Raw genomic sequence first — 18,582 nt, 5'->3', positions numbered from 1 at the left:
TACGACGCTCCTCAGCGGAGAGAGAAGGTCAGGTGGTCACGGGCCAGGCTTTTCTACTCAAGCACCTGAAGTGGGAGAGTTGGATAGTGGCTCACATTAAAAACGTAGATAACCTGCCGTGATTGTGAACTATATTCTACTATAAACCGTCAGATATGCCTAAATACTTTTTTTCCCTTTTTCAAACGGATAGCCCCATATGGACCAACACAATTGGCTTTCCTACAAGACTGCGGTCACAATTTGGTAGCCATTTCCTAAACTATCCTGGTTAAGGGTAACAGGCCGACAAAATCCATCTGCTACTCGGTCAGTCTATGGCACAACGGAAACTGCCACTCCGTCACAACCTATCTGTCGTCCTTCGGCTCGACGGCTGGGTGCTTCTCCAGACCAGTGTTGTGCTGAGATGTACTGCATGCACCTACACGTAGTGCCGGTAGAGGGCGACAAAACGCAACACTTGCCACTTGCTGCAATTACACTGAAGGGATAGTTCACACAAATTAGAAGGTCTATAAAGTTTAAGGTCCAATTAAAACGATTTGTTTACTTCTTCAGTTCACTTTATTGGCCTTTGGAGGAATATGTCTCACATTATCGAGGACTGACGTTACAAAAGACAATCAATATTTACAGACAACAGGTCATACAAGTGACATGAATAACTAAGCAGAGAACATCAGGAAGTAGAGTGTCTTATTGATACCTAATAATGCCAGCCTTTATTGCTATAGACCAATAAGAAATTACAGTGATATCAACATACATTATGATTATTTATGATTACTTATCAATACCATATGCATTTCGCTGCAGCTAGCGACTGGAACGAGCTGCAACTAACACTCAAACTGGACAGTTTTATCTCAATCTCTTCATTCAAAGACTTAATCATGGACACTCTTACTGACAGTTGTGGCTGCTTTGCCTGATGTATTGTTCTGTCTACCTTCTTGCCCTTTGTGCTGCTACCATGTTTTGCGGTTGCCATGTTGTGTTGCTACCATGTTGTGTTGTCATGTGTTGCTGCCTTGCTATGTTGTTGTCTTAGGTCTCTCTTATGTAGTGTTGTCTGTCTTGTCGTGATGTGTGTTTTGTCCTATATATATATATTGTCCTATATATATATATATATATATATATAAGCCCCCGTCCCTGCAGGATGCCTTTTAGAGACTGCCTTGGCACTTTGTTTTGGTACACTTCAGCACAGATGACATGAGGTCCATCGAAAAGACACTAAGCCGCATGGCCTTAGACCTCTGTAGCTCAGTTGGTAGAGCATGGCGCTTGCAATGCCAGGATAGTGGGTTCAATTCCCAGGGCCACCTTTACATAAAATGTATGCACGCATTAATGTCAGTCACTTTGGTTAAACACATCAGCTAAATGGCATGTATTATTGGACTTGACATAATAATGGGAACTTAACAGACAGTATTATAACAGAGAAACTATTGAATTTGATTAAACATCTTTCAAGACCAGAAGTGAAATGAGCTACCTAGCGGCTCAGAACGAGTGTGACAGAGACCAACATGATGGAACAGAGATACGAGGAGAGGGATAGAGGATGGCCCCTGCTCGCGGCGGTGGTGGTGGTAACTATAGGTGGAGTCACGGTGATGCTGTTCTCAGTGATGACATTGGTGACTGGTGGCTGGACAGTGGTATCCACTGTCACTCTGATGGACCTGAAACAGGTCCCCACGTTCCCTGCGCCATCCACCGCCACCAGCTCTACCTCCGGGGAACAGCAGGAGGCGCTGTAGGCTGCCAGAGTCACGGTCATATTCCCCGCACCCTCCACCGTGGTGGTGGTGTTGAGGGTTCCGTTGCCCTGGCGCAGGGTGACGCGCTCGATGCCCGTCCCATTGCCGTCCGTCAGGTTGGCAGAGAGCTCCCACATGGACAGGCTGCAGTCGTCAGAACAATTGGCTGTTACGCTGACCACATCGCACACCGGACGGCTGAAATCTGTCACCTGCAGGGGAGGGGAAAGAATTACATTTTTATTAGGATCCCCATTAGCTGACGCCATGACGTTAGCTAGTCTACCTGGGGTCTGATACATTTAAAAAGACACTAACCTTGGAGGAAAGACATGAGTTTTCCTTTTAATCCCTTATGTCATTCTAGCCTGGGTACCAGTCTGTTTGTGCCATCATTCCACTCCCTGCTACTGCATGTCATGACAAGGAATGGAATGTTGGCACAAAAAGATCTGGGACCAGGCTACTGTAATTCTACCTGTTCACCCAGAACAGAGAAAAAAGAAAAGCAGGCCAACACAGAAACTAAACACCCTGTGTTCCTCAGAGTTACCGGTGAAACAACGGAGAGGCGCAGGACGGCGTAGTTGGTGTCGGTGGCCCCGGGAGACTCAGCCTCGATGGTCAGGGTGACGTCCGTGCCCGACACGGTGTTGGCGGGGGCCGTGAGGGTCACTGTACCGTTGGCACTGACCCCGGTCACAAGCGTCAGGGTTGTAGGGGAAGAGGAGGGGAAGCCCCGGTCATTTGTGGCCCGGATGGTGAAGGATCCGCCTGTCCCGTTGGTTGTCACAGTGAACAGGACTGAAAAGGGTGTTCCAGGCTCCAGGTCACTTTCTGCCTTAGCCTGAAACCAGACAGAACACAACAGAACGTTCAGCCTCAGCCTGAAACCAGACAGAACACAACAGAACGTTCAGCCTCAGCCTGAAACCAGACAGAACACAACAGAACGTTCAGCCTCAGCCTGAAACCAGACAGAACACAACAGAAAGTTCAGCCTCAGCCTGAAACCAGACAGAACACAACAGAACGTTCAGCCTCAGCCTGAAACCAGACAGAACACAACAGAACGTTCAGCCTCAGCCTGAAACCAGACAGAACACAACAGAACGTTCAGCCTCAGCCTGAAACCAGACAGAACACAACAGAACGTTCTTCCTCAGCCTGAAGCCAGGCAGAACACAACAGAACGTTCAGCCTCAGCCTGAAAGCAGACAGGGAAAGGGGGATACCTAGTCAATTGTACAACTGAATGCATTCAACTGAAATGTGTCTTCCACATTTAAGCCAACCCCTCTGAACCAGAGAGGTGCGGGGGGGCTGCCATAATCGACATCCACGTCTTCGGCGCCCAGGGAACAGCGGGTTAACTGCCTTGCTCAGGGGGGAAAATGATTGATTTTTACCTTGGGGATTTAATCCACCAACCTTCCGGTTACTGGCCCAACACTCTAACCACTAGGCTACCTTCCTCCCACAGAACTTTCTGCCTTAGAACACAACAGAAAAGTCTGCCTTAGCCTGAAAACCAGACAGAACACAGCAAAACAGTCTGCCTCAGCTTGAAACTAGACAGAACCCAACAGAACGTTCAGCCTCAGCCTGAAACCAGACAGAAGACAACAGAATGTTCTGCCTCAGCCTGAAATCAGACATAACACAGCAGAACATTCTGCCTCAGCCTGAAACCAGACAGAAGACAACAGAATGTTCTGCCTCAGCCTGAAATCAGACATAACACAGCTAATAACATAGATTTTTGTGTACTCACTACCCAGTATTGGTAGGCTACAAGTTTCCCCAGGATACCTCCCAACACTAACCATCACAGGGTAAAATGAAAAAATTACCAGACCCAGTGTCAAGGAGCAACTTCAACAACTCTGATTCTTGACATTTGACCTTGGCACTCACCGTCACCATAACAGTGGAGGCTCTGAGGCGGGTGGAGGACTGTCTCTGGAAGCTGTCTGGTAATGCCCTGGTGGTGGCGCTGTTCTCTCCTCTCAGACGCACAACAAACTCCCCATCCGGGATTCTGTCCATGGTAACCAGGAAGTCTCCGCTGCCGACTGATTCCAAGGTTCCACTGACCTCCCCTGACCCCGAGGCCTCAACCAGGGCCACCTCCGTCAGACTCACAGATTCACTCCCCGTCACTGACACCAGCAGGGTGGCATTACCGCCTAGGGGCGGAGAAATGTGGAGTTTAGGAGGTAGCTAATGTATAAGTAGCAAATCACATTATACTTAAAGGCTGCGATAGAAACTTGTAAGTAAAGAACCAAAAAGTTAGGAGTGTTAAATCAACGTCAATGTTAGGAACCACGATGGAGGAACTGATCTACATAGACAGCATTTTGGTGCCCCTGTAAATATCCACCCTGCGTCACTGTGCTCTAACTGGTAACAAACTGTTTGTTTAAATCCTGACTCACTGTCACGCCCTGGCCATAGAGAGGGTTTTGTTCTCTATTTTGGTTAGGCCAGGGTGTGACTAGGGTGGGCGTTCTATGTTCCTTTTTCTATGTTTTTGTATTTCTTTGTTTTGGGCCGAGTATGGTTCCTAATCAGAGACAGCTGTCTATCGTTGTCTCTGATTAGGAATCATACTTAGGCAGCCTTTTCCCCCACCTGTGCTTTGTGGGATCTTGTGTTTGTGTAGCTGCCTGTGAGCAGCCCAGAAAGTCACGCTTCGTTTTCTTCTGTATTGTTTTGGTGAGTTTTCATATTTATTAAACATGTGGAACTCTAAGTACGCTGCGCCTTGGTCTACTCCTTTAGACGAACGTGACACTCACCAGCTTGAGGACGGGACTCTAAAACAGCAAAGGCTGGATGAGGTCCCTGGGACACCTCCACAAAGTCAAACAGGAAGTCGATGGCGCTCTGACCTGGAAAGAGAAAGTCAAAGAGCTCTTTGACCTCTGAACATGGAATAAAAGCATACGCTCAACAGTTGTTAATAAAGAATTATAGAGTTTATTTGAAAAATCTCTGAAATTGTGCAAGGCGCAAACAGTTGTAGGTACTCCGTAACAATGTGTTACCCACACACTTCACCTGCCAACCTAAATACAATGTTAACACACTGTTCAGCACACTATTACAAATGGTTGCTCACTTGCCTAATTTCTATGTAATATGCCCTCCAGAAAAGCCAACGTTGTCGCACTCACCTACGACCTTCAGTGAGTAGGGCACAGTTGACGACACACTGATTTCCCATAATCCCGCTTGGCTGTCCAGCCCCAGTGTGAGGAAGTTCCCCACGGTTTTAATCGTTGCCAGAGACCCATTTACCTCCCCGCTACTCTGGGACACACCTGTGGGATGACATCACCATAACCATAGCAACAGAGGTGGGAATTTGCCCCAAGCTACAACAGAAATAAATGTCTAATGATTTGAACAGAGTGCATGTTCGTGATTTCTTAATACCAGGAGGGTAGCTCTCCAGGAACAGGGTTGGAGTTAAAACCTACAGAAGGGTATCTCTCCAGGAACAGGGTTGGAGTTAAAACCTACTGGAGGGTAGCTCTCCAGGAACAGGGTTGGAGTTAAAACCTACAGAAGGGTATCTCTCCAGGAACAGGGTTGGAGTTAAAACCTACAGGAGGGTATCTCTCCAGGAACAGGGTTGGAGTTAAAACCGACAGGAGGGTATCTCTCCAGGAACAGGGTTGGAGTTAAAACCTACAGGAGGGTAGCTCTCCAGGAACAGGGTTGGAGTTAAAACCTACTGGAGGGTATCTCTCCAGGAACAGGGTTGGAGTTAAAACCTACTGGAGGGTATCTCAACAGGAACAGGGTTGGAGTTAAAACCTACTGGAGGGTAGCTCTCCAGGAAAAGGGTTGGATTTAAAACCTACAATAGGATGTCTCTCCAGGAAAAGGGTTGGAGAGACCCGGTTTACATATATCCAGGAAGTCCTATTGAAATCCGAAGACCAATTTTACAACAGAGACTTTGTGATGAGAGATTTTAATGTCAATGAGACTCCCCTGGTTAAATAAAAATGATAAATGATAAATCTGTGGAATACCTGAGGGGCTGGTGAGAGTGAAGGAGAGGGAGCTTCCTGTAACATAAGCAGTCAGGTTTCTCACAGACTCATCTACAGTGAAGGAGAAATTATCAGCCCTTCCTGGACTCCGGACAGCCTGTAGAATGGTCACCTGAAAGATAGAAGGAGAGGAATAGAGAGAGAGAGAGAGATGGTGGGTGAAAAATGGCAGATGCATCTTTCAGAAGCAACTCTCCCAGGGTGACATGTTGTTGCACTACAGAAGCCTCGTCTTGGAACATGGCCATTGGGGCTAGGCTCGGTCCAACATCACAAGGTTGGGACAACGTCTTAATAAACGAGTGAAAACTTTTGAAAATAAATAAAATCATTGGACCAGTGCTGATACCTTGTTTAGAATTGTTCCACATTTATGCAAAGAGTTATGGAATATTAGAACTCTCTTGTCCCAACCTTCACATTGTGGACCTAGCGTTACCCTAATGTTTACTATTGGTGTCAAGGTTACCAATGAAGAGCTGGAGGATTCCACAATGATGCTGGTGGCCTTGGGCAATTCTGTCTTGGTGACCTGTATGGCCTGGCCACCTGAGGCCTGGGACAGCTCCATGTAGAGCTGGGAGTCTGACTCTACCATCCGACTGTGCTGGACCTGTCCTTGGCCCTGGTCACTAGCCCTCCTACGACGGAGCCCCAAAGAGCCAGTTAGGAAGAAGGACACCTGGGGGGCGGGGCGGGGGAAGAGAGAGAGGATATATAGTGAAAAGTAAAGGAATTTGATGATCTCTCTACGATTGTGAAGGTCAATAAGTCCAAAGGCAATGGAAAAGACAGAGGAAAATGTAAATATTGCCGGTTAATGTTGCTTGTGACATAAAGTATAACAAGGCCCAGCTACTCACCACTGACTTAGTGCGTTCTATGAGAGCGATCACCGTGCCCATTAGGTTCAAGTCTTTTGCGGGGGCATCGGTGAAAAGGAAGATCTCTGAAGAGGGGGGTGCACCAGTTAAAGCCACCTGTAGAAAGCACAGGGGACACAGTCACACTAGCACACCACTAGAATGTATTGGGAATGCATTCTGTGTTGAACTGGCAGCTGGAAGGCAAATTCAAAAATACAAATTCATAACAGTTATATACAGTCTTATTTGGGTTGTACATGCCTGTCCAACACTACAGGTTTGTCAGTCACTGTACCTGAAGTCCTGATAGACTCATCTCTGGGAAATCCCCTCCTCCAGCAGCACTCAGTGCATTGATCTCTGCCTTAAAGACGTCTGGGTCCGTGGTCCGCATCAGGGGCCCAAAGTCTTGTGGCACAAAAATAATAGGATAGGACAAGGTCCATGTCATATGTGTTATCCATGTCATGCGCGTATAAGCCTTTTCAAACTATTTAACCTTATGTATTAGCAAACATATCATGACGTTAGCGATAGTCAAAATCTGTTACATTTGTGACCGTCTAAATCATTATTTGGCCCATTTAAGCAGCATGCGTCCCTCCTACAGACAAGGGGAGAAGGGCTAGGTAAAGGGCTCCATTTTGTTGTTCTGAACATATGCAATGTGTCTGCCTCTGATGTAAAACAAATGTTTGACTTCCACACAAAATTACTTCCTTACCTGTTTTAGGTTTAAGGAAGTGTGTAGGTCGCATTTTTTTATCATAGAGCTATGAGAGTTTAGATCCGCCTGCTTGAGACAAAAATCAGCGATTGCATTGTCATGTCCGTGCGATGAAGCAGTCCAGCTGGATAAATGTTTTTCGAAGGACCGCCCCTTTGACGTAACGTTGCAGTGAAGTGATATAAATGGATGTAATGATGCAGCCGAACCACCAGAGGGAGGCAAATACACATGAATTCAACAGAGGACATTTACACGGTCCTAGGAAGGTCTAGATGGCTGTCTTCTGATTTATAAAACAGTAGAAAATCAATAAAATAAGTCATGTAAACATTACCATATTTTTTTCTTATTCGAGTGTCCGATTCCAGGGACTGTCAGTCAGCCAGAATGCATCATGGCTGCACCGCAAATCACACCCTGCTCTCCACATTGTGCACTACTTTGGACCAGGGCCCATAGGGTACATGATACCATTCGGGACGCATCCCATCTCTCACCTGGGTCATTGAAGGGGACCAAGATGTAGGCTGAGGGTTCGTCTGGCGTTCCTCTCTTGCTGTCGATGATGAGCGACGTCGTCTCCCTTACCGCTGCGATGTCGTCCGACATGCTGCCGGTGGTGTCGATCACAAAACACAGAACTCTAGATCCATTCTTAGAGATCCCCATCATCCTGAGAGAGTGAGAGAAAGAAGGAGAGCGAGAAAGAAGGAATCTCTTTATGTTTTGTGCAGTGCAAAAGTTGTTGCAGATGTGCAGCAGGGGCAGAGGCAGATAAATGTGCTTGAAGAAAAGGACTAGGGCTAGGATGGACTGTAAGTTAGGTTCAGGACTTTTTGTTCGATGAGCCCTGGCTGTCCCATGGAAAATCAAGGGTGGAGGTTCCAGCGGAGGGCGGCATTCTCCAAAAGTCAGAGAAGGAGGAAGGCGAAGGGTTTGGGTTTGTCTTGCCGACCAGAAGGCATGGGGTTGGAATGCTGGCCACCAGGCGGCATCTTGGAGGTTGCACACTTGCCACAGGAGAGGTACCCGAAGGGCATGGCATGCTGGTCACACAAGAGGAAAGGCACGGGTGTGGTGCGCTGACCACTTGAGAGAGAAAGCCCGGAAGTTGCACACTGACCACTAGTGATGGAAGCCTATGGGGTGGAACGCTGACCACTGGAGGAGAAAGACCCTGGTGTGGCACAGTGGCCACTTTAGAGGGTAGACCTGGAGTTGGTGGCCCGCTTGCCACAGGAGAAGGGCCTGGAGGTTGTGGAATAACCAAAGGCTGATGCTGAACGTGATGGGAGCTTGATGGAGGTGATGTCTGCTGTACCAGCTGCTCCAGGAGGTCGCCACGGGATGGGAGCTTATGTTGTTTGTCTGTATTGTCTGGTTGGTTGTTGATGTCTTTTAACATCTCTAGGAGGAGCTGGTATTGAAAGGGGCTGAAGAGTTCTGCCTGTGTTCTGTGTGTGTTTTGAAGGCATTTGTGGATGACCCCTGCACCTTCTTCTGGTAGGTTGTCTGGTTTCATGGCAGCAGTCTTATCCGGCTCGAAGGGCCATGAAGAAAATAACTAGCCTAGGGTGGACTGTAAAGTTCGGTTTCGGGACTGTTAATACCGCTATGGTACATCGGTCAGGATGTTAGAGGAATGAGCAGGAATCAAATGCTTGATTTTATTGCACACACAGATAAATAGAGCACATTTGGTTGTTTGGAGGTTATGGAATCGCTGTGTACTATTTTACCTTTAACTTGTTATATCTCTTTTTATATCCATGTCCTCAGTTTGATAATAATGTCCCTTAGTTGTGTTTATCCTGGCAGTGACCTTAGTTTATACATGTTATATGTTAAGTCTATTCCCCATTGTCACCTGGCACTGCTTTGTCATGTCTGCACTTTTATGTGTTTCTAAAGTTTCCTTATTAAATCTCCAGACCACCACATCCTGAAGCACACACTTGTTATCCACATCAATCCTACACTACATGGCAAATGCATGTGGACACCCCTTCAAATGAGTGGATTCGACTATTTCAGCCTGTATAAAATCGATTACACAGCCACGCAATCTTCATAGACAAACATTGGCAATAGAATGGCTCGTACTGAAGAGCTCAGTGACTTTCAACATGGCACTGTCATAGGATGCCACCTTTCCAACAAGTCAATTAGTCACATTTCTGCCCTTCTAGAGCTGCCCTGGTCAACTGTAAGTGCTGTTATTGTGAAGTGGAAACATCTAGAAGCAACACTCACTACTGAGTTCCAAACGGCCTCTGGAAGCAACGTCAGCACAAGAACTGTTCGTCGGGAGCTTCATGAAATGGGTTTACATGGTCGAGCAGCCGCACAAAAGCCTAAGATAACCATGTGCAATGCCAAGCGTCGGCTGGAGTGGTGTAAAGCTCGCCGCCAATGGACTCTGAAGCAGTGTAAACGCATTCTCTGGAGTTATGAATCACGTTTCACCATCTGGCAGTCCGACAGACAAATCTGGATTTGGCGGATGTCAGGAAAACGCTACTTGCTCCAATGCATAATGCCAACTGTAAAGTTTTTCATGGTTCGGATTAAGCCCATTAGTTCCAGTGAAGGGAAATCGTAATGCTACAGCATACAATGACATTCAGAAATGGTTTGTCAAGATCGGTGTGGAAGAAATTGACTGGCCTGCAAAGAGCTCTGACCTCAACCCCATCGACCACCTTTGGGATTAATTGGAATGCCGACTGCAAGCCAGACTTAATGCCCAACATCAGTGCCCGACCTCACTAATGCTCTTGTGGCTGAATGGAAACAAGTCCCGCAGGCAATGTTACAAAATCTAGTGGAAAAGTAAAAGAGGAGTGGAGGCTAAAGAAGCAAAGGGGGGGACTAAGTCCATATTAATGTCCATGATTTTGGAATGAGATGTTTGACGATCAAGTGTCCACATAGTTTTGGCCATGTAGTGTATTTCCAAGGTCTTACAAGCAACAACTCAACACATCCATCCTAACTACCTACAGTGCACTTGGAAGTATTCAGACCCCTTCCAATTTTCCACATTTTGTAATGTTACAGCCGTATGCTAAAATTGATTAAATACATGTTTTCCCTCATCAATCTACATACAATACCCCATAATTACTGTGAAAACAGGTTTTTTACTCTTTTTTGCAAACGTATTCAAAATAAAAATCAGAAAACCTGATTTACATAAATATTCAGACCCTTTGCTATGTGACTCGAAATTGATCTCAGGTGCATCCGGTTTCCATTGATCATCCATGAGATGTTTCTACAACTTGATTGGAGTCCACCTGTGGTAAATTCAATTGATTGGACATGATTTGGAAAGGCACAAACCTGTCTATATAAGGTCCCACAGCTGACAATGCATGTCAGAGCAAAAACCAAGTCATGAGGTTAAGGAATTGTCCGTAGAGCTCCAAGACAGGATTGTATCGAGGCACAGATATGGGGGAAGGGTACCAAAAAATGTCTGCAGCACTCTAGGTCCCCAACAACACAATGGCCACCATCATTCAAAAGTAAGAAGTTTGAAATCACCAAGACTCTTCCTCGATCTGGCCGGCCGGCCAAACTGAGACATCGGGGGAGAAGAGCCTTGGTCAGGGAGGTGACCAAGAACCCAATGGTCACACCGACAGAGCTCAAGAGTTACTCTGTGGAGACGGGAGAAACTTCCAGAAGGACAACTATCCCTGCACCAGTCCACCAATCAGGCCTTTATGGTAGATTGGCCAGACGGAAGCCACTCCTCAGCAAAAGGCACATGACATCCTGCTTGAAGTTTGCCAAAAGGCACCTAAAGAACTCTGAGACCATGAGAAACAAGATGCTCTGGTCTGAGGAAACCAAAATTGAACTCTTTAGCCTGAATGTCATAAGTCACGTCTGGAGGAAACCTGCCACCATCCCTACGGTGAAGCATGGTGGTGGCAACATCATGCTGTGGGGAAGTTTTTCAGCAGCAGGGACTGGGAGACTAGTCAGGATCGAGGGAAAGATGAACAGAGCAAAGTAAAGAGAGATCCTTGATGAAAACCTGCTCAGGACCTCAGACTGGAGCGAAGGTTCACCTTCCAACAGTTCAACGACCCTAAGCACACAGCCAAGACAACGCAGGAGTGGCTTCGGGACAGGTCTCTGAATTTTAGAATAAAGCTGTAATGTAAGAAAATGTGGAAAAAGTAAATGGGTCTGAATACTTTCTGAATGCACTGTAAAGATCTTACACGCCACACCTTCTTCCAACCCTAGACCTTTTGTTCATGGTCCTTTGAGCCGGATGCCATGACCCTCCACAACAGTGCTTATATGATCAAGTACAATTCCCAACCGTAGGAAGTCTGTGTCCCCGGCAGCCCCTCTGATGTCCTCCAGCAGCTGGCTGGTTGCAGCCACGGCCACCTCTGCAGCTGCAGTGTGCCAGTTGCCATGGCTGGACTCAAGTGAGTCCTTGTTGATCCCACCTGTAGGCTCCTGCCTGCTTGTCTGGTCCGATAAGCCCCCATGGCTGCACTTCCCTGCCAACCGATAGAGATTATCAGGACAATACGATGGTGACTTACAACCGCCGTCAGGATCTTGTATGTTATTACATTGATGTTTCTTCTCTGCCAGTCAGTCAGTATGCTACTAGCCTGGTCCTACAGATGCCGAATCTTAATTTGATCATCTTGTTGTTGCAGGAATTTTCCATGCAAACTTGTAGAGATTTCAAGATTTAAAAAAGCTTCTAAAGTTTGTAATTTCCAGTTTAGACTTGATTTACCCCATCGTAACCACTTCAAAATAATTATATTCATTATAATCCACATAATAATTCACATTTCCTGTTTCTGCAGGATTATTTTCCTGCTGTGAGAAACCGGGTCAAATTAAGATAAGGCATCTTTAGGTCTATTCTGTATGTGTTTTAGCTAACTTCTCATTTTGCTGTTGAGGAGCTGTATAAAGCACATTTGACCAAAGCACATAGAGACATAAAACTAGGTTGGTATGCTATTGCTATGCTACCTCCGGTCAATTCACAGTGTAAATCTTATTAAATTCAGATTAGTGACTGACTCTACCTTTTGGTTTGATGGAAAAAAAAGGTTCAAGGCTAAAATATCCCGAGGTCAGCTTCTTGTCTCTGATGATGTCTTCTAGGATGTTGTTCTGGCAGTCTTTACCGACACAGCTCCGACATGTGGGTGTGTTCTTATCTGGTGGATAGAGGTTTCACAATATAAACTACATCCTGGTACTTTGCTACGCAACACTACTTGATCTAAAACAACTTTTGATGTAAAACACCACTACATCACCTTTATTAGGGCAATATGTTGTGACTGCATAAGGCATCATTACATCACCTTTACTAAGGCAATATGTTGTGACTGCATAAGGCATCATTACATCACCTTTACTAAGGCAGTATGTTGTGACTGCATAAGGCATCATTACATCACCTTTACTAAGGCAGTATGTTGTGACTGCATAAGGCATCATTACATCACCTTTACTAAGGCAGTATGTTGTGACTGCATAAGGCATCATTACATCACCTTTACTAAGGCAATATGTTGTGACTGCATAAGGCACCATTACATCACCTTTACTAAGGCAATATTGTCACGTTGGTATAAAGGGATCGGGAGACAGGCGCAGGAATGCGTAATAGGGGTTTTTAATTTCCCAAATTACACCGTGCCGTGTAAAGGCACGGGGACGAAGACCAAAAACACGTAACAAAAACACAGGGTTGAAACCCAATACAAAAAAGTGAGGAGTACCTCGAATAAATACCTCAATCACACAATGATCATCACACGGGACGAGACCCGTAATCATCTGTGCAGTACATGGGACACGAAAGCCAAAACAACGCAGCACAGGTACTCACACGCACCAACGGACATTGTAACAATAATCGACAGGACAATGGTGAACAAAGGGCACACTTGTACAATTAATAATCAAATGGGAATAGGGACCAGGTGTACGTAGTGACAGTTCCGGAGGGATCCGTGACAAATATGTTGTGACAACATACAGTGGGGGAAAAAAGTATTTGATCCCCTGCTGATTTTGTACGTTTGCCCACTGACAAAGAAATGATCAGTCTATAATTGTAATGGTAGGTTTATTTGAACAGTGAGAGACAGAATAACAAAAAAATCCAGAAAAACGCATGTCAAAAATGTTATAAAATGATTTGCATTTTAATGAGGGAAATAAGTATTTGACCTCTCTGCAAAACATAGTACTTGCTGGCAAACCCCTTGTTGGCAATCACAGAGGTCAGACGTTTCTTGTAGTGGGCCACAAGGTTTGCACACATCTCAGGAGGGATTTTGTCCCACTCCTCTTTGCAGATCTTCTCCAAGTCATTAAGGTTTCGAGGCTGACGTTTGGCAACTCGAACCTTCAGCTCCCTCCACAGATTTTCTATGGGATTAAGGTCTGGAGACTGGCTAGGCCACTCCAGGACCTCAATGTGCTTCTTCTTGAGCCACTCCTTTGTTGCCTTGGCCGTGTGTTTTGGGTCATTGTCATGCTGGAATACCCATCCATGACCCATTTTCAATGCCTTGGCTGAGGGAAGGAGGTTCTCACCCAAGATTTGACGGTACATGGCTCCGTCCATCGTCCCTTTGATGCGGTGAAGTTGTCCTGTCCCCTTAGCAAAAATCACCCCCAAAGCATAATGTTTCCACCTCCATGTTTGACGGTGGGGATGGTGTTCTTGGGGTCATAGGCAGCATTCCTCCTCCTCCAAACACGGCGAGTTGGGTTGATGCTAAAGAGCTCCATTTTGGTCTCATCTGACCACAACACTTTCACCCAGTTGTCCTCTGAATCATTCAGATGTTCACTGGCAAACTTTAGACGGGCATGTATATGTGCTTTCTTGAGCAGGGGGACCTTACGGGCGCTGCAGGATTTCAGTCCTTCACGGCGTAGTGTGTTACCAATTATTTTCTTGGTGACTATGGTCTCAGCTGCCTTGAGATCATTGACAAGATCCTTCCGTGTAGTTCTGGGCTGATTCCTCACCGTTCTCATGATCATTGCAACTCCATGAGGTGAGATCTTGCATGGAGCCCCAGGCCGAGAGGAGATTGAAAGTTCTTTTGTGTTTCTTCCATTTGCGAATAATCGCACCAGCTGTTGTCACCTTCTCACCAAGCTGCTTGGCGATGGTCTTGTAGCCCATTCCAGCCTTGTGTAGGTCTACAATCTGTCCCTGACATCCTTGGAGAGCTCTTTGGTCTTGGCCATGGTGGAGAGTTTGGAGTCTGATTGATTGATTGCTTCTATCGACAGGTGTCTTTTATACAGGTAACAAACTGAGATTAGGAGCACTCCCTTTAAGAGTGTGCTCCTAATCTCAGCTCGTTACCTGTATAAAAGACACCTGGGAGCCAGAAATCTTTCTGATTGAGAGGGGGTCAAATACTTATTTCCCTCATTAAAATGCAAATCAATTTATAACATTTTTTCCATGCGTTTTTCAGGATTTTTGTTGTTGTTATTATGTTCAAGTAAACCTACCATTAAATTATAGACTGATCCTTTCTTTGTCAGTGGGCAAATGTACAAAATCAGCAGGGGATCAAATACTTTTTTCCCTCACTGTATGGCATCATTACATCGCCTTTACTAAGGCAATATGTTGTGACTGCATAAGGCATCATTACATCACCTTTACTAAGGCAATATGTTGTGACTGCATAAGGCATCATTACATCACATTTACTAAGGCAATATGTTGTGACTGCATAAGGCAATATTTGACCCACATCCTGTTGTTTCTGTATAATGAGCAACAGACATAACATAACATGACCTCTGTTTTGTCAACCACCAATTCAGGACAAAGACACTATAACAATTGGCATGTGGCTGTTCTTTCAGCAGTATAGTGCAATGGACTGTATCAGATTGTTGTCCTGAGTTAATTAAACACTTTCTGCATGTATCTTGGCATCTTCTGATTGTTGGCGAACCTGAATGTTACACCTCTGGTTTCTTCAGAGGAACATCAACCTGCATGTTTCAGTTGGCAATTAGTCATCTTCAAACTCATTCAGCCATTTTCAAACTACTCCCCGTCTTTAACACACACCCAGACGCACACCCTCGTAATACCTGCAACAGGGCCGATGTCCGACACGTCTGATCTGATGAGATTGGAATGGGGAAATCTGTTGCCCAGTTCTATCCAGTTACTGTGACTGTAGAAGTCCTGAAAATATATGAATGACAAGTTGTTTAAAATAGTGTTATGACAAATGCCATGTTATTTGTTTATTAATGAGAAAACTGTTTTTAAATGCTTTTAAAAAACTAAATATTTCAGCAAAAGCAATGTCTCTTGTCTTGTGGAGTAAGGAGATAATGAAAACCATTTAAATCACCTGTAAGGTGTGTAAAATGTCTCCCAGCTTCTCTCTTGCTGCCTCAAAGTTCTCTTGCTTGATGCTGGCTTTGACAGAGCTCATTCCATCTGTGATGAGTTTCCGCCCCTCCACGAACCTCTCCCCATCAAAGTGGTACTCTACATCGGACGTGTGACGGAAGTCAACTCCAGCATTTCTCCAGCTGACGTCTGATATGGCACTCAGGAAACTCTTAGCAGACCCCGATGAGGAGCAGGCTAGAGCCAGAGACTCTACAGTCAGTGGTCCAGGCTACACACACACACACACACACACACACACACACACACACACACACACACACACACACACACACACACACACACACACACACACACACACACACACACACACACACACTCTTTAATACACATTGGTGTAAAAACAATTTATTTCACTATACTATATACTGTACTACATTAGAAAACATAACACCAATACTTTCTTTACTAAGACAAAGTATAAATATAAAACAGTGACTGTACATGAGTCTGATCTAGTCTTTAGTTTTGTGGCTTTAGTTTACTTACCGGCAGAGTGAAGTCTCTTCCCTCAGCAGAGGCTAGTTGCATGCACACCTTTGCCGTGGTCTGTAAGATGGCTTCCCTAGTGATCTCCAGGTGGTCCATGGAGCTGCCTGAGAGGAGTACCAGGAACCCCTGGACCCCTGTCTGTAGGAGGAGGAGAGAGACTACTGCCAGGACTGATGACATCATCAACCAGTCTTTGGGAGGGAGAGGACAATCAACATGATTTATCATAATATTATAGTTTAATCATACAGTTCCTTCAGAAAGTTTTCACAACCCATGACCACATTTTGTTTTCTTACAGCCTGAATATAAATGGAGAAAAATAGATGTTTTGCCACTGGCCTTCACAGACAATTCTCCATAATGTCAAAGTCGATTTTTTGAAACATATAATTATTCAAACCCTTTTTTATGGTCAAGCCTAAATAAGTTCAAGAATAAGAATGTGCTTAACAAGTCACATAAGTTGCAATAATAGTGTTTAACATGATTTATGAATGACTACCTCATCTCTGTACCCCACACATATAGATAATGGTAAGGTCCCACAGTCGAGCAGTGAGATTCAAACACAGATTCAAGCACAAAGGACCAGGGAGGTTTTCAAATGCTTCGCAAAGAAGGGCATCTATTGGTAGACGGGTATACATAAAAAAAAGTAGACTTTGAATATCCCTTTTAAGCATGGTGAAGTTATTAATTACACTTTGGATGGTGTATCAATACACCCAGTCACTACAAAGATACAGACATCCGTCCTAACTCAGTCGCCGGAGCGGAAGGAAACTGCTCAAGGATTTCACCATGAGACCAATTGTGACTTAAAAACAGTTACAGAGTTTAATGGCTGTGATAGGAGAAAATGGAGGATGGATCAACAACATTGTAGTTACTACACAATACTAACCTAATTGACAGAGTGAAAAGAAGGAAGCCTGTACAAAATAAAAATACTCCAAAACATGCATCCTGTTTGTAAAAAGGCACTAAAGTAATACTGCACAAAATGTGAGAAAGCAATTAACTTTTTGTTCTGAATACAGTGTTTGGTTTGGGGCAAATCCAATACAACACATGACTGAGTAATGCTTAGTGTGCTTGGGCACAGGGACTATGGTGGTCTGCTAGAAACATTACGGTACCATTCTCCATATTTTCAATTATAGTGGTGGCTGCATCATGTTATGGGTATGCTTGTAATCGTTAAGGATTGTGGAGGTTTTCTGGATGAAAAAGAAACAGAATGGAGCTACGCACAGACAAAATCCGAAAAGAAAACCTGGTTGAGTCTGCTTTCAACCAAACACTGATGAATTCAACTTCAACAGTACAATAACCTAAAACACAAGGCCAAATCTACATTGGAGTTGGTTACCAAGAAGACCGTGAATGTTCCTGAGTCACCGAGGTACAGTTTTGATTTAAATCTACTTGAAAATCTATGGCAAGACCTGAAAATGGTTGTCTAGCAATGATCAACAACCGATTTGACTGAGCTTTAAGAATTTTGAAAACAATAAATGGACAAATATTGCATAATCCAGGCATGGAAAGCTTTTAGAGATTTACCTAGAAAGACTCACAGCTGCTTTCACTGCCAAAGTTGTTCGTAACATGTAAATAGCAACATATACTTTCACAACAAATAACTGTCTGACAAATTCTAATTATTTTCTACATGGGATACAACAAATTCAATTATCCTCAATAGAATTTGAAATTGCACACATCATTAGAACATGAGCCCATTTAAACTCTAAATACATGTTAGAGGACTTATGTAATCAATATATATGTATTTTATTTACCATTATTTTAAAACAAATACTAGAATTTCTCTTCCACTTTGATACGGCAGAGTATTTTGTGTAGATCGTTGACAAAAATTGATGAATCCATTTTAATCCCACTTTGTCCCACTTTTGACTGCAAAGATTAACAAACAGACCAGTTCCTACCTTGTTATGCCAAGTGTGTCTCCTATGAAGTGATCTGATTCACACAGATGATGGGTCTCTTTATACAACACAACAAGGAAGTGCCGTGCCATCATGATCTACATGAAACCTTTCACTGTTGTCACCTGTTGCATTGACATGATATCTGTTTATGATCAATGGAAACAGGATGCACCTGAGCTCAATTTCGAGTCTCGTAACAAAGGTTCTGAAAACGT

The 18,582-nt window shown here is 44.6% G+C and overlaps 1 protein-coding gene across 1 annotated transcript in view; it reads right to left on the bottom strand.

Annotated features, from left to right (window-relative positions):
- Positions 1-548: 548 nt before the first annotated feature.
- The window catches only part of LOC106594115 (von Willebrand factor A domain-containing protein 7), a 33,963-nt gene continuing 15,929 nt past the window's right edge, over positions 549-18,582 (bottom strand). Inside the window, exons 3-17 of the mRNA XM_045716273.1 lie at positions 16,404-16,544; positions 15,853-16,125; positions 15,584-15,680; positions 12,520-12,654; positions 11,784-11,970; positions 7,939-8,114; positions 7,007-7,119; positions 6,709-6,825; positions 6,315-6,527; positions 5,825-5,957; positions 4,958-5,104; positions 4,580-4,672; positions 3,693-3,964; positions 2,329-2,622; positions 549-1,987 (exon numbers count right to left, since the gene is read on the bottom strand). Coding sequence (XP_045572229.1) covers positions 1,508-1,987; positions 2,329-2,622; positions 3,693-3,964; positions 4,580-4,672; positions 4,958-5,104; positions 5,825-5,957; positions 6,315-6,527; positions 6,709-6,825; positions 7,007-7,119; positions 7,939-8,114; positions 11,784-11,970; positions 12,520-12,654; positions 15,584-15,680; positions 15,853-16,125; positions 16,404-16,544 — 2,871 coding nt within the window. The 3' untranslated portion in view covers positions 549-1,507. The remainder of the gene's footprint in view (positions 1,988-2,328; positions 2,623-3,692; positions 3,965-4,579; positions 4,673-4,957; positions 5,105-5,824; positions 5,958-6,314; positions 6,528-6,708; positions 6,826-7,006; positions 7,120-7,938; positions 8,115-11,783; positions 11,971-12,519; positions 12,655-15,583; positions 15,681-15,852; positions 16,126-16,403; positions 16,545-18,582) is intronic.

Source organism: Salmo salar, chromosome ssa04 (assembly GCF_905237065.1).
Source record: "Salmo salar chromosome ssa04, Ssal_v3.1, whole genome shotgun sequence".
NCBI classification, from domain to species: Eukaryota; Metazoa; Chordata; class Actinopteri; order Salmoniformes; family Salmonidae; genus Salmo; species Salmo salar.
The sequence above is the reverse complement of the archived record's forward strand: the minus strand, read 5'-3'. Positions and strand labels throughout refer to the sequence as shown.